We start from the raw sequence: 22,753 nt of genomic DNA, 5'->3' as shown, positions 1-22,753 counted from the left end.
AAGACAGACATGTTTCTGGAACTTTTATCAGTTTTACACTGAGATGACCGCAATTTAAAACATGGAGCGAACTAAGAAAACACAAACTCATGAGAATCCATGAGATCTCCTGGTGAGGCTGCTGTACTATACTCTATCTGTAGTACACACCAGATAGGATTATGTGTTTATAATGCTTTATTATGTTCAGTCAAAGCAGCCAGACAGTCTGTCTGGTGGTTTAAACACAGAACATGTGTTTTAGCCACTGACTCAAGGAGGTCTTAATGTTAACAGATCATTTGCCAGTTATACCACCTCAATACCGAGGCGGCTCTAAACGTCTGAGAGTGGAAAATTAATAACAAATGTTGTCATTCATGATTCCCATCCATCAGCAGTCAATAGAGGACAGAGTATGAAACACAAAAGTAAAAAAAAAAGTATTTTAAGAAACAAAGGGAAATGAAAGTAACACTTTTAGAATCTAAGGTCACTGCATGTCTGCATTCCTTCTTTCACTACCGTTACTGTACACACAGTGGAGGATAATTGGCTTCATATCTCACCACTTAACCATATGAACCCTAGTGTCCCTATTCTGGGCTAACGTAAGGCGAAAATAGCAGATCTTCTACAAGCTCACAACCAACCATGCTGCGATACATTGTGAGCCTGTAGATTGGCTATTTTCGGCAAAGAGATTTGGTGTAGAGAGGGAAATACTAGTGGACCTAGTATAAAGCCCTGGGGGACCCCGGTCAACAAAGTACAGCACTTTTGTTGACCGGGGTCCCCCATGTGTCTGTACTTTGCCCCCTCCTTTTTCCCCCTCTACATTAAATCTCTTTGCCAAAAATAGCTGATCTACAAGCTATTGATTGTTATCTTGTAGATCTGCTATTGTTGCAGAATGTTCATCTATTAGGACATGCCCAGAATAAGGAGGCTAGGATTCATGTGGTTAACTCCCTGATCTCTTTATAATTCACACAGTAAAGTTGTCAAAGACACTGTTGTGTTTAGTGTATTTAATGTATTTATTTATTCTTCAAGGTCGGAGGTCAAAGGCTGCTTGAAGGCACCATTTGATGTACATTAACACAGAATACAAAATATTGTTATACACAGACCCCCCCCCCCATGTATAAACAACTATGTATTAAAGTGTCTAATCCTCACAAAAAAAGTAGCAGATCTACAAACTCACATCATGACACGTTGTGTCTATTTTTTATACTTGTCCAGCCAACCAAAAGGTTGGATAAACTAAATCTGTTCTGAGGAAATGTATAACTTAATGTATAATTTAACTATTGCTAAATCCTTGTTGATACAGTTCACTGAGGACATTTCACCTCAAATCAAAGCATCTTAGAATCCAAGCACATTTTATATTATGAAAATGTTCTGCAGCAGTAAATCAGGGTATTCCATTCATAGCTTAATGACACTGCCGTGAATGACCTACATTTTTAAGGAGGGTCACATTAGCAAAGTTCTACCGTTTCGCCAAATAAACACTTTATTAGAAATCTAGACAACGCTGACATGGGGCGAGAGAATAATAATTCTGCTGGTGAGTTATCCAGCTGCTGTGATTCATTTTGGCAGAGTGAAAGAGTTCAACATATTTTTCAGGGAAAACTTCTTTTGTCTTGATATACTGAGGTCCTTTTCATGAAAATGTGTTTATTTCACTTGGAGATTTGTCTCCGAGCCAGTAGGAACAACGTGTGTGTGTGTGTGTGTGTGTGTGTGTGTGTGTGTGTGTGTGTGTGTGTGTGTGTGTGTGTACACTCGGCATTGTGAGGACAGATTTCCTGGTCCTCGCAAGATAAATGGTTGTTATTATTGGTTAAAAAACATTTTTAGAGTTAGGAAGAGGTTGAGGCTATGGTAGGCATTTAGCGGTTATAGGTCTAAGGGTTAGTGATGATTTACAGTATATATGTAGTTGCGTGCCAGTGTCGTGCACCATGATTGGCTATTTTTGTGTACGCATTTGTTTTTGTATATGTTTTTTGTGTCATATATTTTGTGCGTGAGTAGGCTGCCGCGGCGCAGTGATTCTGGACACAAACATTAGTACCATGTGACAGAGGGGTCGAAATTGAACGAAACCTGCTCTATATGGTAGAAATAGGTCAACAATACAAATGACGCTAGTTTTTTTTATTAATTTATTTTTAATGAGCGGCCCACACCAAATCTACTAATCTACCGGAACTACTTCATATTTATCAGAAACGGACCATAACTCTGACCACGGGACTCGGGCAATCAATTAATACCTTTGCAACCACTACATTAATGGTAAGTATTTCCTACAGAAAATACTCAAAAAATCTGAACTAACCCTTTAAGGTTAAAAATGGCCAAAACAAAACTGGAAAATGCCACTCATGGACCCAGTGAAATACAGTAATACCAATGTGTGTGTGTGCGTGCGTGTGTGTGTGTGTGTGTCAGGGCAGTTTAGCTCTGGTCTTGTACGTCTCCAGATGTCGTATCAGATCTTCAATGCGCATGTCTTTTAGCTGCACCAGGTGCTCTAACCTGTTCACCTTCATCTGTAGGATCTACACACAAACACACACACACACACACACACTAAAGATCACTAACAGCAGAATCCGTCAGCACCGCTGCCTTAAACATGTAGTGTTGTTGTTAGTAGGAATAAACACAGAAGCACCCGGGAGGACGTGGACTAAGAATGGGGAGGAGCCAAACCGAGTTCCTGTCTCTACACAAAATAGAATTTCCCTTTTTTTTCTGAATGGGTTCCCAGATTGTGATCAAAGTAATCAGAGCTCTATACTGTGTATGCTATTACCTGAACCTTAAAATGAGGTCATTAGTGAAAAAAGGGCATTAAAGTTGAGATGAAGATCACATCCTACGTCAATTTGGGCACCTATTTAATAATACTACACAAAATAATCGTAATATTCTTATTCTACTCTTATTCCTATTCTGCAAAAATAGCAGATTTACAAGCTCACAACGCGTCCGTTTCAATAAGAATAGAGCGTTTAAGTGGTTAAAATAAAAGAACTGTGGTCAGGACAAATCAAAACGGTCTGTTCCGCTGAGCGTTCGTTGACTCACTGACTGACCACTGCTGACAGGCCATGACTCACAGATCACACACACACACACGCACGCACGCACGCACACACACACACACACACACACACACACACACACACACACACACACACACACACACACACACACACACACACACACACACACACACACACACACACACACACACACACACACACACACACACCCACACACACACACACACACACACACACACACACACCAGCATTGCAGGTGGTTTCTATGTAGTGCTACACATCCTGTACAGGACACAGGAATAGGTTTGTGTCTGCAGATGTCCTGACCGTCATCTGTGTATATTTCCTGACCTGAGAGTTAAGAGAGTGAGACAGTCCATACTGTACCTCCACGGTCTCCTGTGAAGCCATGAGAGCCTGCTCCTTCTCCTGCAGGATCAGACGCACAGCGGGATCCATCTCCAATGTCATCTGTACGGCGGAGCTGTACAGTAAAACCCCAGAAACACGATTACACTGTATGTGAATATAGCAAAAATAGCAGATCTACATAATGGCATTTATGGCAAAAGTGGTTAATACCCACACAGCCTAAATTTTGATTCATATTAATAGGATGAAAAATAATTGTTTGACTAATACCTGCTTTTTTCTGTTATTGTTTGGTCTTTTGTCCTCTCTCCACCTCCTTGCAGCTGAGGCTGAATCCGGGCCTCAACCCGACGTGGTTCTGGGTTAAGAGTAAGACAAAAGAACACCTTTGCCAATCACAACTCAACTAATGTGGTCAAAATGTTGTTCGTTTTTATTAGGAGTGTCTGTCCATAGCTTCACTGATCATATTCATATGGGGCAATGGTGTGTGTGTGTGTGTGTGTGTGTGTGTGTGTGTGTGTGTGTGTGTGTGTGTGTGTGTGTGTGTGTGTGTGTGTGTGTGTGTGTGTGCGTGTGCGTGTGTGCGTGTGTGTGTGTGTGTGTGGGAAACTTCACCCGCCCTGAGTATGAAGTTAGAGCAAAATGGCTGCCGTGTGAACATGGTCAACGGTCAATGGCTATAACACCCAACTTAAACCAGGCCGGATTTAGACCCGCAGGTATCTGTCCTATTAGCTTTTATAAACACATAGGGGTCACCGGGGCAGATAGATACACACGATAAGCAGCTAACATAACCAGACGCTGTGGAAAGGAGAACCGAGGCTTTGAAGTCTAGCAGTGCTGAGCTCAGTGCCACTGATAAAGACCATCTGGTGATGTTAGGGGTTGATATGTGGACCTGAACTCTGTGTGTGGGTGGTGGTGAGTGTTGAGGGTGTAGACGGCCGAGGACAAAGAGGAAAGAGAGGGCACTGGGTTGAGGTCAGAGGGACAGGAGATGAGGTGTGGGAAACGTCTCTGGTTCCCTCCCTAAAAGAGGTCCCGTCTACGCATTGTCTGCCGGTCTCCCCTATCTGATGCTGTTAAACATCCAGTATGTGTGTGTGTGTGTGTGTGTGTGTGTGTGTGTGTGTGTGTGTGTGTGTGTGTGTGTGTACTTGTATTTACTGTACTTCTGATGGCCACATTTCCCCTCAAATATAGTACAATTTAAGAAATAGGCATTGTGAGGACAATTTCCTTGCTCCTCACAAGATAAATGGTTGCTTTCAGGTTGGGGTATAGGCATTTAGTGGTTACGTTTAGCTTTAGGGGGTTAGGGGTTTGATCGATAGAATAATTTATTAGACATAAATGTAAACAGCACGAGGTACAGTCAGACATTTGAGCTAAAAGGATAACACAAAAAAAGTCCTGGGACTTGTTTCCATTGTGGTCCTATGGTAGAGTTTTACCTTTAAGTAGTTGCACGCTGGTTGTGCGCCGTAGTTATAGGCTCACAACGTGCCGCAGTTAGTTGTGCGTTTAGACTCTAAACTTTAGAGTTAAAAATGGCCCAAAATGTTAAATTGACATCCTACATTTCTGATGTCCTCACAAGTGTGTGTGTGTGTATGTGTGTGTGTGTGTGTGTGTGTGTGTGTGTGTGTGTGTGTGTGTGTGTGTGTGTGTGTGTGTGTGTGTGTGTGTGTGTGTGTGTGTGTGTGTGTGTGTGTGTGTGTGTGTGTGTGTGTGTGTGTGTGTGTGTGTGTGTCTGTGTGAGGGGGGGGGGGGGGGGGTGTCAGTGAAGTCTCTAGTATGAACCCAAAGTAAACCATGAGTTGCCTCGATCCCAAGCTGTTGGCATCGGGCCAGGCAGAGAAGGCAGGAAACCGCTTCTTCTAAAGACAAAGATTTCATTTCCGAGTGACAGAATTAGGTGGGTTATTGGAGCAGCAGCTCTTGTTGCTTTCACAGCAGTCACCACCAGGTCCCCCTCTCACTTGAAAACCTCAGAGGCAATGCCATCATGCTGACTTTGTTTGTGTCAGCTGAGAGGAACATGTGGCGCTATAAAAAAAGGAAATTCTAATATTACTCTCACCTCCCCCGCTGCGGAAAAAGAAAAACTGCAGACCTTGGGATTGCATGGCTTTGGACAAGTGTTAACGACTCCAAGTGTGTCAGCTAATGCATTCCACACATGACACTAACACCTAGGATATAAGCACCACACAGAGTGTAGTCATGTCCGAGTCATTGTCGAATCAGCAGTCCTATATTAAGCAATCACTCTGATTTCCCTATTTCATTGGTCCTGTTACCCCTGAGGAATGTTTCACCAGTTCTCTATGTCAAGAAGCAAGGTCAGACATGGTCCTGTAAAAATCTACCTGCAAAGACAAAACGTAGGCAAGACAATAAAGCAATAGTAACATAATGCTATTTGACTGTACCGGTAGGACGTTTTCCCTCGTTCCTGGTGCTGTAATACTCTAGATCCTGTAATCAAAAGGGATTTTTTTTATTTCTAAACTTCATGTCCCACAAATGAGAAAGAGGACTTGAGCAAGTAATATATTCTTTTAGATATAGCATAACAATTCACACACACACACACACACACACACACACACACACACACACACACACACACACACACACACACACACACACACACACACACACAGACAGACAGACAGACAGACAGACAGACAGACAGACAGACAGACAGACAGACAGACAGACAGACAGACAGACAGAGACACACACACACACACACACACACACACACACACACACACACACACACACACACACACACACACACACACACACACACACACACACACACACACACACACACACACACACACACACACACACACACACACAGAGCAGTACATTGCCTCCAGTGTTGTCCAGCTTCTTGTCTATCTGCTCTCGGAGGTTGCACAGTACTGGCTCTATGGCTCCTGGGGAGCTCAAAACAATCTTCTTCACTGTGTCTTCAGTCACATGAAAGTTAAGCTTGGCGAACACCTTCCTTCACAGAGCACAGTACACAAGTAAAGTTGTTTGCAATCAACAAAACATGTTACAGTAAAGTCAGTCCATTCAGCTAGACAGATGCGATGTGTTGTGAGTTTGTAAATGTGCTATTTATTTTCATGATTTTTGAACATTTCGGGAAATGTTTGACAATTTGAAAATCTAATACCATGCCCGAAATAGGGATGCCAGAGTTAAAGTGGTTAAGAGAATAGAAAATAATGCTAGAAATAAAATAACACAGATAAAATGTGAGAATTACAGTGCAGTGTAAGCCATATAATCAAAAGCCTCAATAAAAGAAAAACAGAAAGGTCTTCAGCTTTTATTTAAAATATTTAAAAGAGAGTTGTAGCAGTCCTGCAGTTTTTCTTCAGATATGCGATATGCAGATGTGCAATATCATACTATCATGGGACATAAGCTGTTTACAGTGACAATGCAATCCATAAATCTATAGCTGGCTATATTCCAGGGCTGTGTCCAGGGAGACGATGAGTGGGTGTGTTAAAATCAGTTCTCACAGCCCTGCTGAGGCCCACAGCACAACTCACAGCAGTGGTGCTCAAACTTTGTATGTATTTTATCGAGTCTGACTTTTACTTTTGTATCTATGTAGCCTTGGACCACAAGACAAGACAGTCATCTGTCATGTCATATAATATAATATGTCTTGTATCAAGGCTATCTATGCAAATGTCAAAATCAATAAAACACATCTATGATAGTCTTGATCCAAGGCCAATATTGACTATTCGCCTGCCTATTTTACATTCAATATCCAAATGACACCACTGGAAGTTACCAGCCATCATGCTACCAGCAGATTCATAAAGACACATCTATTATACCTGTTGAGAATGCTCCAGTTACTCTGCTTCTGCTGTGTAGAGTTTGCAGAACTGTAGTTGTGCAGCTCAACCAACTTAGGGAAGAAGTGCTTAACAAGTTCTGCAGCCATTACTAGAAACGGGTAAACAGACATTGCAGGGTCAATTCAACAGTGGTGGAAAAAGTATCAATACTACAAATACTCTGTTACAAGTACAAGTCTGGTTTTCAGAATTAACTTGAGTTAAAGTACAAAAGCATTGGCATTAAAATGTACTTAAAGTACCAAAAGTAAAAGTACTTATGTACAAATCTTCCATTTCATGTTTTCACAGTGAATAAAATCATTTGAAAATAGCAGATCTAAAGCTCGGCTATTTTCAATTAGCCGAAGTCTCTTGGGCTGAAGTGGCTAATGTACCATATGTTTTGTAATAATATCTAAAATCTACAAAGTAACTATAGTAACTAAAGTTGTCCAATAATTGTAGAAGAGTATAAGTACGATATTTGCCTCTAAGTCTAAGATGTAATGGAGTAGAAGTAAAAGTACAGAAAATTGGAAATACTCCAGTAAAGTAAAAAAAATACCTAAAAAAAAAGTACAGTACTTGAGTAAATGCACTTAGCTACTTTACTGTACACCACTGCAATTCAATAGATAGTTGTTGAAAAACGTGACTATAATTATGATTACAAAAATGACGACTGTCTGTCAAACAACTGCACTGCTGGCCAATAGCCAATAACGTAGCCTACCCCCATCGCTGAAGTCTCTAGTGATGTGTCTCTTTGGACGGGACAATGATATTTGATCTATCCATGCGTACAAGTCCTGCAATGTCTCTTCACTTAATTCTTGGTCCATTTTTCGCAACGCCACATCGGGTAGGAGGAGTACAGTTTGAACGGCAAGTGCTTGCTAGCTAATACTAGTATAGCTCGCAAACAGGTTGTTTGCTCCGTTGCTATAGTAACCAATTTACAACTAACTATGGCAACTCATGAAGGGACAAAATACAGGCACATTCGCCCAAATTGTCGCCTATACTTCGGTGGTTCTCAAACTTTTCCATTTTGAGGTCTCCCCTTAACTCTGACAGTATAGAAATTGAACCAAATGCACCCTTAGTTACATATTTGTACGGGCCAATTTAGAACCCCCTAACGGAACCCTGAAAGTCCCTGGACCCCACTTTGAGAACCACTGGCCTAGGCTACTTGACAATTGATATTTGCAGGTGATATGAACAAAAAACAGAAGATACAATTAATCAATGATAAAAAGATGTTGTGAAATTTGTGTTTTATTTCTGCCAGATGGTTTTACAGACAATAAATCTCAATAAATAATTCTCAACTTTTCAAGTTAATTGTCAGCGTACAAAATTGAGAAAACTATAATTTGTGGCTTAAATTAAGGCCATTGTGGTCATTTCATTTGATATGGATTCTTGTAGGTTATACATCATGAGATTCATTCAATACAATATCTCAAAGATCTACAGTCAACTCATGATATCAACATTCATTGGAAAATAATTGTATGCATAGTAATCACAGTAAGGTCAAGCATAAGTAATTCCCAAATGGTTTGAAGGCAATCCAAAAGCCACAAATCATTTCCTGTAAAGTGCGTGTGTCGATGCCAGATTTTAAAAATAAAAATCTCTTAATCTCTTCTGTTCTTTCTTGGAAAGCTGTACCACATAATACAGGAAATATACTGCAACATCAGTTAGTAAAAATAATCACAGCATAAATTGTCAGTGCAAGTGCTTACTAAGCTAGTTCCCTCATCCCAAGATAAAAGCAGGGATGTCTTTCCCTTAAAGGACAAAAAAGTAATAATCTTGGCATTGCCAGTTGTCATTTAAAGAGAAATAATAAATATCTGAAATAAATCTGATCACGACTCACAAAAACTGAGGCTGTTTCATACATTTCCTCCATCAGCAGTGGTGGTCGTGGACAAAGCATATACTTAAGTAAATACTAAAAGTATACAAAAGTACAAATTACAAAGTACATTTCTTTTAATATCAATGAATGCTGCATTGAAATTTAGATCATTTCCCTGAAAAACTATCAGAAGTCGCAATGTGCTGTGAGCTCACTGTAGATGTGCTAGTTTCACTATATTTGAAATAGGGCTTAAGTAGTTTATTCATAATATAAGTCTGGGTTCCTAGTGGAGTCAAAAGTACAATATTTCTATTTGAAATATAGCAGAGCGAAAGTCATGTGCTTGCAAAAAAAACAATAGCCTCAACAAATGTACTTAAGTACTGTACTCAAGTAAATGTACTTAGTTACTGCCCACCACTGTCGCTCAGTAGTTCTGCTGTTCAGGTCAACACAGACCAACGTCGCCGTAAAGGGCTCATCAACACCCACTGGTTGAATTCCATCAATCCACTTCTAGTGGCAGTAAAACTGTGTCTTCTCCTCTCTTCTAAGAGGTTAAAGAGCTGGTTGGTTATGATGCCTTCCTCCTACAGTCATCTGGGCTTGCTGGGGGGCTGCAGGGCGGCCTTCCCTGCAGGCTGGAAAACCACGCACGCACGCGCGCACGAGCACACACACACACACACACACACACACACACACACACACACACACACACACACACACACACACACACACACACACACACACACACACACACACACACACACACACACACACACACCATGGATGAGTCACCACCCCAATGCAATCCCATAATTTCCACTTTCCAACCTTGCCAGTTCCTGGACATATCCCCCCCCCCCTCCTCCCACTCTCACTCTGTATCTCTGTATCTCTGTCTTTCTCTCTCTGACTGATATAGACAAACATTACAATATTATTATTGTAATATTTTGTATCACTAATTTGTTTAGCAGTGGCCAGGAGAGTGTGCAGGCCTGGTGCACAAAATAACCCTTATACTCCTAAACACAGAACCATTCCTTTCTCATTACTGTTGGGACTGCATCCAAAACCACAGTGTTTTTTCCCCTCCTAAATATCTGAATTCCCTGAATTATGTTAAGAATGTTTAAATGCCAACTGTGAGTCTTATTGAGACCTCTGGTATGTTGCCTATAGATGCCTACTCTGTATCAAGCAGGGAGTATGTTTAATATCGAGCACATAGGAATCTCATATGAGACATTGCATGACACACGGTTTACATTTACTACAATATGTATTTATATACCGCATCATACATATATACACAAGTAGAAAACTCCAATGGACTGGCTTCTGTCAGACACGCACATCTCAAAAAGTCTGAGCCGTTTGCAATACACACCAGTTGAGTTTGTTTCCATGGAGATGATATCCCACAAGGCTTCACTGGAGGCACTGGTGGCTTTGTTTTGATCTGACAAAATCAAATATATTTATTATATTTATTTATTATTATTATACATGTGTGCAACGTGTGTGTGTGCGTGCGTTCATTTGTGGCAGTGCAGCAGAGAAAGAGAAACATGATTTCTCTTACCAGATTTGTTCCAAGTGGTGGCAGAGGTCTGGATGGAGCTAGTGGCTTGGCCTATAAAACATTATAAATACATTAAAAAATATATGTATTAATAATTGCAAACTAGTTAATTTATATTTCAAATTTGTAAACCCATCAACATCACTAACATGATCATTCAAACTGATATGAATTTGTTTCAAACACTGTAGATACAGTATGATGTTATATTTATCTCACCTCAAAAGATGCAACTTTACTTTGGACAGCAGTTGGTTGCTTAGGTGACCTTCCAGTCTGCAGGAACACATCATTGAGTTTAGACATTAAAAGAGAGACACGTAAGGTTATGCAAACTTCTTTGGCTTCGAATACCCTTTCCCCGACCGTTTGCCTAGAAAACTGCAAGAGAGAACCATAGCATGTGATGCTATGAATTAATGATAATCCACTTTTTAAAGAATATAACATTACAAATAAGAAATTTAGTGAAATAGTTGCAATTATTAGTACCTCCTGAGAAGATGGATTTTAACTCTGTGACCTTAACATTTCAGTAAGGCCAGTTTTGATGTCAATATGTGCTAGTCACATTTGTTTGTTATTTAATTTAGTTTAACACTTTACTATCAGCAGGTTCATACAAAGTTTGTCAATGTTTTATTTTTGAATAAAACAGAAAATAAATTATTACATTTTCCACTCTCCTTCTATTGAATATCATTCAATGTCTAGTCAGCAAGCTTTCTCACCAATGTGACTAATTCTAACTTGACGGCAGCTGTTAATCTTAACAGCTGACGGATGCTTACTCCTACCCTCTGTCAGCATAATCTGTCTATAGTACATATGCCATATATGCAATACTTCTGTAACTATTTGTGTGTCCTTTATCTTTAGCATTAGCACATATCCTGGTAAGACCATTTAGAATAGCATCTCTGGTAGAGTGGACTATAAGAAGGTCTTAGATTGTTGCTCAGGAGGCTTGTGTCCCCCGAGGGGCTGCCGGAACAGGCCAGGAGGACTGTTCCTTATGATCTGTATGCTGTTACTCTGCCCGAATCTTCCTAATAAATGGTCAGCATTTCACCCTGACTGGATATTAATATTTTCCATTATACGTCCCATTGTAATATCTCCACGTACCCCTACAGGTACACGTACCCCCATTTGAGAAACACTGGGTTAAAGGATACCATGCTATGTGTGTGTTGTCTTACCGGTTCAGTCTTTGATGGCAGAGGTACACCTGGTTGGCTGGGTGGAGGGTGAGGTACACCTGGGCCCTTAACGGGTGGAGGGTGAGGAACACCTGGTCCCTTAACGGGTGGAGGGTGAGGAACACCTGGTCCCTTAACGGGTGGAGGGTGAGGAACACCTGGTCCCTTAACGGGTGGAGGGTGAGGTACACCTGGTCCCTTAACGGGTGGAGGGTGAGGTACACCTGGTCCCTTAACGTGTGGAGGGTGAGGTACACCTGGTCCCTTAACGGGCGGAGGGTGAGGTACACCTGGTCCCTTAACGGGTGGAGGGTGAGGTACACCTGGTCCCTTAACGGGCGGAGGGTGAGGAACACCTGGTCCCTTAACGGGTGGAGGGTGAGGAACACCTGGTCCCTTAACGGGTGGAGGGTGAGGTACACCTGGTCCTTTACCAGGTCGCTGGTGAGGAATGGAGACAGAGAGGATTTAAACAGTGTAAAGGCTTATGTCACAAGGGTTCGTATCTAAGCACCCTTTAGTCTTAGTGAAATGGATTTACAACTGTATACTCGGACTGCTTTTTTCTGTCTACACCAAACCCCCTCATCAAAAATAGCAGATCTACCAGCTCAAAATGTGTCTCAAGTAACAGAATAGGCATGCTGGCCTGGGGTTCAAGTGGTTAAGAACAAATTCTTATTTTCAGGAAAACAACGGGTGTAAATATTAATGCGCTGAATGCAACATGATGGAAGGATACAGAATGGGGTCTTTTTTCATATTGATGGTGTAATCAGTTATGTTGTCAAAAGGGAATCTCACTTGTGGAGCAGGTCTGCTGGGTACTGTAGTTCTAGATAGTGGCTGTGCAGAAAACAGAGGTCTGCAGACTTGAGTGGTTGAAGACTCCACAAACGTGGGTTGACTGATATGTGAGCTCCCAAGGCGAGGGCTGCCCCGACCACTGCCCGAACGAAATAGTGGGTTTGACTGTCCTGTGGTTGAGGGGAGATACCTGTTGAGGAACAAACACAGAGGCTCTGATCAAAGATGGGCCGGGGAAAGAAAACCTATTGTTTTTTTGCATGGCCTAGTTGCGAGAGAATGTGATCAACCTGTCTGAAGGAAATGAACGTTGTCTGGTTTTACCTCTTTGGACACTCTCTCCTTCTCCTGCAGCATATTACACCTCCAATGACCACGACTAGCAGCAGAAGGAAGGCTACTGCAGATGGTATGCCAGTAACAAGAGCAAAATCTGGTCCTGTGTGAGCGCACACACACACACACACACACACACACACACACACACACACACACACACACACACACACACACACACACACACACACACACACACACACACACACACACACACACACACACACACACTGATTAAGTATCGGTCATTGCTCGGGGGGGTGGACATTTCACTGTGTACGTCAACTAGACAGGAAGCAGAACTGTAATATATAACAGACTAACAGGGAAATCCCATTAAAATCAGTGTTCAATTGTGCTCATCAGAACAGAGTACAGTTGTTCTAGACCATGAGGACATCTCCCTCCAGCTTTAACTCTTGATTAACTCCTCAGAGCACAGGGGAATAGATGCACACTGGGGTTTGTAAATATGCGATAAATAGTGCATGCATATACACATGTGCACGCACGCACGCACGCACGCACGCACGCACGCACGCACGCACGCACGCACGCACGCACGCACGCACGCACGCACGCACGCACGCACGCACGCACGCACGCACGCACGCACGCACGCACGCACGCACGCACGCACGCACGCACGCACACACAGGCAGACAAAAACACATACGGGACATGTGTGAATATACACACATAAACAGTCTATACACACATACAGTACACGAGTATACAGTCTACACACGCACGCACGCACGCACGCACGCACGCACGCACGCACGCACGCACGCACGCACGCACGCACGCACGCACGCACGCACGCACGCACACACACACACACACACACACACACACACACACACACACACACACACACACACACACACACACACACACACACACACATACACACACACACACACACACACACACACACACACACACACACACACACACACACACACACACACACACACACACACAAAGCAGTACCTGTGGGCATCTCTGAGAGCTCCATGTCACAGAAAGGCGGAGCCCAGCCAGGGTTACAGTGGCACTGCCTCTCATGGTTACAGACCTGTCAGAGACAAGTTACAAGTTACTCTCTGAAATAATAGTTGAATGAATGAATGGATTAATGATATTTGGGTTAGACATGTCTAGCTCACCCCCTTGTTGTTGCATTTAACAGAGCAGTCATCTTTTCCGTAAGTCTTGATGTTGTTCGTGTGTTCACATCGTTGATTGTAACAAACCTGAGAGACCCATACAGTATGACAGAATTCATACACGAATATGAACTAATACAGTTAAAGATGCTTGGGTGTTATCAGTAACACTATTGGTGGTTTTCATACCATATTGTGGCCACACTTGGTGCCAGTCGGGACCATTCCCAGATCCGATGGGTAGCTGTCTTTAGGGTCCATGGTGGCCTCATTGCACGTCACACCATTTGACAGCGTGACAAAGGACTTCCTGGATGTGACAGGGAACTCCCAGCCGCCCGAGCAAAACAGTTTCCCACACTTCAGATCCCTGCCACCAAAGAAAACCACACAGGATAGCGTCCCCAATGAACAATACACACCGCACATTAGAATACCTTGCTATTGACTGGCTTTGAGGTGCACTAGAAGTTGGGAATGATAACATACCGGTCTGAACACCTCTGTCCAAACAGCGTCTTTATGCATTTCTGTTCCTTGTTGAAGCAGGCATCTGCAGCCACCTCAGCATCTGAACCAGAGTCAGTCAGAGGTTTTTATTTATCAGAATCAAACTGATGAGCCAGAAATACCAGATGTGTGGATTATGTCCTACAACATTGCTGTGTGATATCGTAGTTTTACCTGGTCCCCAGAGTCTTTTGCAGTGTTGTTTATGTGAAGGACACTGTCCATTATAGCAGTATCCACGTCCATAGTTGCAGGGCAGGCCATTCTGCGTATAGACGTCAGTGGGGCAGAAGGCAGAGAAACCTGTGCAGGATTCTGTCAGGTCGCAGTCCCCGGACCTTGGTCTACAAATGGTGCCTGTTGGCTTTAACTGAAAAGTAAAGAAAGGAAGTTTTAAACAAAACCATCCGAGTCAGTCTACTCTAATCAACACAGTTTCCACGTAGATCCAGAAAAGATTAATCTCTCACCACTTTTTTTGAAGGGCAATGATAGATGGTTAACAAAAAGGAAATATTTAATATTGAATGTAAAAAATAACATTCATTATGTCACTTCATAAAAAGTTAGGTAATGGCAAGTATTTAATCTGTGTCAGAGAACACGGATGATCATGATGCAACCTCAGAAGTCATTCATTTCCTGAGTATTCTACTGGTGGAAGTGATACTTAGAATCATGACTCATGTGATGTGACATCACACATTCAGTTAAGTGTTATTTCGTAAGAGGCAGAGTTGCAAATTCTGATCAAACTAGAGGAAATGGGCCTGGGCCGTAGCGTGACGGTCCAGGCACCCTAGGCTGCAATGCCAGCCTGACAGCGTGTCGCGGGTTCGACTCCCGTTCCCGATGACCTTTGCTGCGTGTCACCCCCCCATCTCTCTCCCCATTTCCTGTCAGCCTACTTTCCCTATCCCTCTCTAAAATAAAGGCACAAAAAGCCCAAATAAATTTCCTTTTTTTTTTTACTAGAGGAAACGGTGATGTAGGCTAATGAATTTATGGTAGGGTTTATAAAACCATAATATTTGGTATAACCATAAACATTCTCTCAATATGACATGTAAACAGTACCTCTAAACCTGGTAGGAGGTAATACCACTAGGATATCCTGAGATAAAGACCCGTCAAAAAGTTTATCAATGGAACCAAGTTCAAACTCGCGTTATGAGTTGTCATCCATGTCCTCAAAGCAGACTTCACACCTCTCAAATCCACCCACAATTTCTCAGAAATACTGAGAATCTGCTGCTGTGCATTGTTACATCATACTCTGAAGACGTTCGAGTTGAGCACGCCAGTTCCCGTGTTTGTTGCGAAAACCAGACTTACTGTATCAAGAGGGGGAAATAAAAGGACATAGCTCCTTTGTATTGAATGAGAGCAGGGCGGAGAGCAACTGTGGTTCAGCAAGAGAGATATGAATGACAGAAAGGCATGAAAAAGGCCACTTTCTCCTATGAAGATAATCCGGAAGGTACCAATACTTGGTGTGCATGTGCCTGATAGATGCAGAACATTCCACGTGGAACTTGCATACTGTATACAGCACTGAACAACATAGGCCCCAGCAGAATATACACTTGTGACCTAGTCATACTGTATATGCACAAGACACGCCCCCCCCCCCACAAAGACACACACACACATACACGCATGTGAGTCAAATCTGCAAAAACGTTCAGAGATGGAGAACATATGCATAAAATAACTGCATTTTTGATTAAATGCAAACATTTGGGACCCCAAATTACACCCCTGCTACAGTAAGAGGTAATTCCTCTTTACTGATTGGCCATATTCCTGTCATACAGTGACCTGACACATCTATATTGACTAGGTTGGGCTGTATGTGTGTATGTGTGCACCCATGTACTGTACATGTTTGCTTGTATGTGTGTAAGTGTTACTGTACCTGGCAGTTGTGACAACATTCTCCCTCTGCACACTGGGCTCCTTCTTTGAGTTTGCAAGTAGTGGCATTACAACATGGATTATTGCATTCCTGAGAAAGAGAGAAGAAGGTTAAATGTATAAACGGTAAGTGTGATTGTGCATGCCTGTCTCTGTGTGTTTTATTCTACTGATCTTAACATCAAACCTGTAAAGTGCCACAGTCACATTCCTCTCCAGGCTCCAGGTATGCATTTCCGCACACTGCTCCTCCATAGATTCGACTTGTAGAGGGAGTATCCAACAAACAGGAAGGGTTCACCTGATCCAGGAATCTGCTGAGCTGCTGCTGACTGCAGCTACTGAACATATGGGGATACATGATCCTAGACAGAGACAGAGGGATGTTAGCTTCACTGTGGATTTTAACGCAGTACAGTGATTTGTAGAATCTTAGCCGTTACACCTATTCCGAATCCCCTATGTATTCTTGTCCCTTTGTCACTGCTAGCCCTGCAGTTGGTCCTAGGGAGAGCACAGACAACCATTTGTCTCCACGGATACGTGTGACATCAAGGCCGTTTCTTTTTACCTGACAGTGTGGCGTTTCACCAAGAGGACATAACGTATGCGGAGGAACACGCTATTCTACCTAGTTCCACATCCCACTGAACAGGTGCTCTGACCAACCTGAGTCACTAGTGCAGAGACAGATATCGGCTTCCCCACCCGGCCTCCCCACCCGGCTTCCCTCCCGCGAACACGGACAATCGTGTTCATATGGGCGCCCGGTCAAGCCAGAGGCACAGTGGAAATTTCAAGCCACTAGCCTCCACGAACTTGGACAGGAACGTTACTCCTGCACCACCTGGGGGTTCAAGTTAAAAGTTGAGCTTACCCAACACTCTCAGCCATGATGCAGCCTTTGGCTGACTTTGAGGAGCCACAGGTACAGTGTTCAGTGTCATGGGACAAGCCTAGGTTGTGACCCATCTCGTGCGCGATGGTCGATGCAACTCCTATCGGGTCTGAGCTACGGTCCTGGGCACATAGAGAAGTAAAATGGAATATGTTTTTCTCCTAGACATCCAGTGAATTACACATTGTTACACAGGAAACATAAAGCATGCTCACCTCATTGACAGCTCCAGAGTTGGCGGTGCACATGGCGTTAGTGTTGGCCAAGCCGACTGTTGAACCTTCGAAATCCACGCCTCTGAACCAAGGGGAATGAATTCAACACATGCTACACAAATACATCTTGAACCAGTGCTTATTATACACAGTCAAATCCTCACTGTAATTTGTAACACTGAGAGAGTACAAATGTAACCAACTTAAAGGTCCATTTGGTTACATTGGTACACTCTCAGAGTTAAATTAACACTCAGTGTAGCTGTCTCTTACGTGACAAACTGTGCATTGTCATGCTTGGTCCGTGGAAGCAAGCTCTTCTGTCGCCACTCGAGGAAGCGCACGAGGGAGACCTCAGGATCAGTGCTGACCTCTATCTGATCTCGATAGGACCACATCTCCAAGCCGACCAACATCACACGAACACCCACAGGCCGATACAACTGAAATCATGGGTAACAGAAGCTGTTAATGCATGCTAAGCTCACAGTGATAATAAATTCTGATTCACTTTATTGTATGGTCATGATCAATGTTGGTGTTCATGTACAACACACCATGCCAAAGATCTAATCTACGAGACACCACTGAAAAGACGCAGATCATTTGAAATGTGCTTCTGTTAGTTATGAGTAATAACATGTGACCATTAGTCTAGCTCATGTTCATCATTCAAGACAGATCTGCAGGTTAATCAGCATATTTGTTTTCCATTTCTCAGCTAAACCCATTTCGCAACTCACAGAAGCAGGATTGAATCATTCACAATTCTAATATTGAATGAGCTATTCATAACAGCAAGATACCTTGTCCACATGGTTGGCTACTTCAAGCATTCTGGTCTCTACTGACTTCCTGCTGTCAAACTTCTTATACTGCAAATAAAGAATAGATTTTGATCAGTAAAAGCATTTACAATTGAGAAATGTTAAAAAAGCTAATAGTAGTGAGTGACATAGTATTGACATTATAATAGTCATACTGGGATTCATATTAGATGACAGTGATAGTTTATTCATCAATAGTTCATTATCTCATACCTCTGTGTTGTCAACCACCAGAACCATCTCCACTATCCGTGGTTTTCCAGTTTGGGTTTTGGTCTGGGCTCTGCTTTTCTGAATATTGAAGAAGTTAGATATTATAAATATTGTGTGTTTGTCTTTGTGCGTGCATTCGTGCACGTGTGTGTGTGTGTGTGTGTGTGTGTGTGTGTGTGTGTGTGTGTGTGTGTGTGTGTGTGTGTGTGTGTGTGTGTGTGTGTGTGTGTGTGTGTGTTTGTGTGTGTGTGTGTGTGTGTGTGTGTGTGTGTGTGTGTGTGTGTGTGTGTGTGTGTGTGTGTGTGTGTGTGTGTGTGTGTGTGTGTGTGTGTGTGTGACGTGTGTGTGTGTGTGTGTGTGTGTGTGTGTGTGTGTGTGTGTGTGTGTGTGTGTGTGTGTGTGTGTGTGTGTGTGTGTGTGTGTGTGTGTGTACCAGTATGTATGTGTGTTCATGTTGTGTGTGTTTACCAGGCCACTGAGTTGGAACAGTCCAGAGGGGCTGGATACATGATCATAGAAGGTGGTTGTGTTTCCATTAGAACAGGAGCTTCTCTTCCTCCTTAGGTGCTTATAGTTGTAAACAGCATGAAAACCAGTCTGATGTCCTGGTTCAGAGGTGGTAAGAGGTTCAATGAGGTACACCTGGTCCTGAAGCTGTACAAACCCCCTATGGGAGGGAAAAGAGGATTAATCTTTCATAAAATATCTCCCCTTGATCAAATATAACATGATCATGCAGTTCTCAAACAAATAATAATAAAATAAAAAAATAAAAAATTACGATACAATATATGATCATTACGATCATGACACAGTTTCTTTTTTTTGGCTTGTGTGCACAGTTGCTGAGTAGACAAGACTAGAGGATCAGCGATAAATGTACTTTACAGCAACACAACACAGGTTAGGCAGATCAGCCTGGACTTGTAACAAAAGGATTTAATTTGGGTTACAGGTAATGGACTGCCAGGGCTAGCTCCTCTGTTTAGTCAGTACATATTTGGAAACACTGGTGGATTTAACACTTCTAGTGATTCCTCATCAATATCAGACACAATTCCCATTACATGTTGTGGATTTAATTTCACTGTGCATGCAGTTTAGTGACATAATACTCCCATAGTAATTAGCAATCGATGTACATTCTGCTCCCCTTACTTTACTCCTGAGCACAGTCCTATACTGGCTGAAGACTCTTCCACTTCCAGAATGTGTCCATGGTAGAAGCAGTGACCCTGAAACAACATGAATCATTAACCACTTGAACCGTATATACTTCATTGACCGGAGACCCCCTGGGCTCTATGGACCCTCATTTTCTCCATCTATACCAAATCTCTTAGCCGATCTACAAGCGCACAATGGCGTCGCTCGGTCTTGATAGATAGAGGATATTATATTTGTATTTTGAAAATACTTCTCAAATGGAATTTCACCCTGCATTTACACAACCAAAGTTGCTCCTATTTGAACAGCTCAGATGATGTGATATTAAGCTGAGGATGAGACCACGCCAGTGGCACGAGGCCCTGCCTAATACAGGCATAGAAAAACAAGCGTGGCTAACCGATGAAACCCAAAGGGTAGATGGCACAGGATATCCTGTGAATGGAGTATTTTCTTTACGCTGCCAAGCCCGTGAGCTGCCCTTTAGGTTTCAGGGTCTGAATTCTATGGAGCACTAGAAGACTTTCTAATCAGCAGGTTGAACCTTGAAACAGCCTGAACAGTGACCTTTTTTCCTTTCTTTTTAAAACATTTCTTGCCCATTGCTTTGTTTTTGATTAAGGCGGTGAACACATGACTGTTATGTTATTTGTCATAATATTATATCTTAGGTTAGATCAGGAAGATATAGTGTGTTAAAAACAAGTACAGTATAGTTGTGACTGTGAGGCACATTATGCAGTATTCATGTCATTCTCAATACAATACAGTGGTTAATAGTATGTTTAAAATGTGTTACTCATTCACTGCCACAATTAATGCTGGCCGCGTTTGCACACTGCCAGAGATTTTTCATCGGAAAGAAAAAAGTACTCAGGAGCCGAGATACAGAATTTTTAAGTTTTAAGTTAACAAGGAAGTGGATGGGAGTCTAGATCTTCGAAAAATCATATCTCCTTGGTCTTTGGGTCAAATTTGGAAAAAAAAACCAATTTCTTTTTTGAAAAGATTACAATTACGTTTTTTACGTCAGTGGCAGCATTGGTAAACGGGAATAATTACGTTTATTACGTCAGTGGCAGTGAATGAGTAAAATGACTCAATGTAAAGAACACTACAGTACCTTATTATAGGAAGTATTTGTGACTTCGGTGCCATCCTCTGAATAATGTGTCACAGAATAGCTTCCCCCAACAAGATTTCTGAAATGATAAAATGTGATCAGGACAGTGTATTGTACATGCAGAATAGACCATATGGTGGTCTTTTGCCAATTCAGTCAGTTCTTGTTTCCTGTGATGTTAAAAGTCATCTCACCTGTTTTTTTCCAGGTAAAGAGTGTAGTTTTGTCCTGCTATTGTCAGAGAGTACCGGATTATGTCAGGGTATGTCTACACACACACACACACACACACACACTCACACACACACACACACACACACACACACACACACACACACATGCACAGGCACACAGGCACAGAGAAAAGCAGCAGGAGAGAAACAAATGTGACTTCATCTGTTTAGAAACATTTGGTAATGAAAACAACAAATAATGAGCAACGTGACATGTAAAGTAAAAAAGAGAAAGATTTTTTTTTTTTACCTGGTGTGAAGAAAAATGATCTTCAGTTATATTCCCAAGTTTCTGAGGTGTTACAATTTCATATTCCAGCACATGAGGTAGTTTCTTCAGACTGCTCACAGTTACTCCTTGAAGTTGGGAAGGAAAATAAATAAATAAACAAATAAATAAAGAACTACAAAGAAAAAAGAAAGGAGAAAAAAAGAAAAGAAAACTATACTCACCCCAAGAGGCAATATAGAGACAAATAAAATAGCCAGAATAAAACATGCTGCTGTGATCTGTAACGGTCCGCGACCTCATTGTGAATGAATGCCGTCTCTTGCTGTCTCAGTGAAATACCAAGGACCCAGAGCACTCCTCCCTCTCACTGAGTAATATCCTGGACATTAACATATTGGACTGAGTCATAATGGCCTGTGTCAATGAGAAGTCAGAATTTGAAGAAAAGCGATTTTCTAAGTAATGCTGACTGTAAGCCAAAAGTAAATGCTAATATGTCTTTGATTACGTCTAGTATATAAGTTATTTATTGTATTAATGTATTTTCTGAGATGAGCATTATATCATGCGGTAGGGTTTTATAGCCTACAGTGGCTATAAAATACAGTTTATATCAACACTTTCAATAATTATAATCAATTTATTTTTGGCTCTTTCAAAAATGAGTGATGAATCATCACTCATTTTACATGGCATTTAAAGTTTGAAACACTCTCAAGAAGTGTTTCTACACCACCTTTGGTGCAAAAGCTCAATTGGCCTTTGTCGTCATCTGCTGGTCAAATGACGGAAGTGCAGAGTTCAAAGCTCTGAAGCTCAAAACACAATACTAGTCCATACTGTGCAGTATGTGCACAGTCAAACTATATGCAGAACTTTGGATTATGTGCTCAGTATGCATGGTTTAAGTTTTGGAGAGTGATTTAATCCTGTTGGAATCCCTGTGTATGACAACCTGTAGTGAATATTATACAATGGGTGTGAGTAAGTAACACACCTGTGCTGACAGGCCATCATGAGATGGATGGGCCAGCATACTAAATTTAGGGAACTTCAGAAAGTTTGCGTCCTTTCTTATCTCAGCCTAATTAATTA

General features: G+C 42.0%; 2 protein-coding genes across 2 annotated transcripts; both read right to left on the bottom strand.

Annotated features, from left to right (window-relative positions):
* Positions 1-2,422: 2,422 nt before the first annotated feature.
* On the bottom strand, positions 2,423-8,178 carry spef1 (sperm flagellar 1; the record flags this gene model as incomplete). The annotated part of the gene is made up of 6 exons (XM_080449680.1): positions 2,423-2,561; positions 3,459-3,555; positions 4,348-4,420; positions 6,338-6,474; positions 7,331-7,442; positions 8,070-8,178. The coding sequence occupies 6 exons, from the start codon at positions 8,176-8,178 to the stop codon at positions 2,448-2,450; spliced, it is 642 nt and encodes a 213-aa protein (XP_080305806.1). The 3' UTR covers positions 2,423-2,447.
* Positions 8,179-9,642: 1,464 nt separating this feature from the next.
* On the bottom strand, positions 9,643-21,945 carry adam8a (ADAM metallopeptidase domain 8a; the record flags this gene model as incomplete). The annotated part of the gene is made up of 24 exons (XM_080449679.1): positions 21,880-21,945; positions 21,677-21,783; positions 21,388-21,461; positions 21,194-21,272; positions 20,062-20,138; positions 19,372-19,570; positions 18,904-18,981; positions 18,670-18,738; positions 18,137-18,306; positions 17,864-17,945; positions 17,628-17,770; positions 16,938-17,115; positions 16,752-16,841; positions 15,008-15,203; positions 14,813-14,894; positions 14,513-14,693; positions 14,324-14,410; positions 14,148-14,232; positions 13,140-13,254; positions 12,813-13,005; positions 12,009-12,449; positions 11,026-11,082; positions 10,807-10,857; positions 9,643-9,654 (listed from the first exon to the last, which is right to left on the bottom strand). Exons 1-24 carry the CDS (start codon positions 21,923-21,925, stop codon positions 9,643-9,645), a joined length of 2,892 nt encoding a protein of 963 aa, XP_080305805.1. The 5' UTR covers positions 21,926-21,945.
* Between the last annotated feature and the right edge of the window lie 808 nt (positions 21,946-22,753).

Source organism: Gymnoscopelus braueri, assembly GCF_963280865.1.
Source record: "Gymnoscopelus braueri genome assembly, chromosome: 14".
Classification (NCBI taxonomy): Eukaryota; Metazoa; Chordata; class Actinopteri; order Myctophiformes; family Myctophidae; genus Gymnoscopelus; species Gymnoscopelus braueri.
Note: the sequence above shows the minus strand (reverse complement) of the source record. Positions and strands in the feature narration are given on the sequence as shown.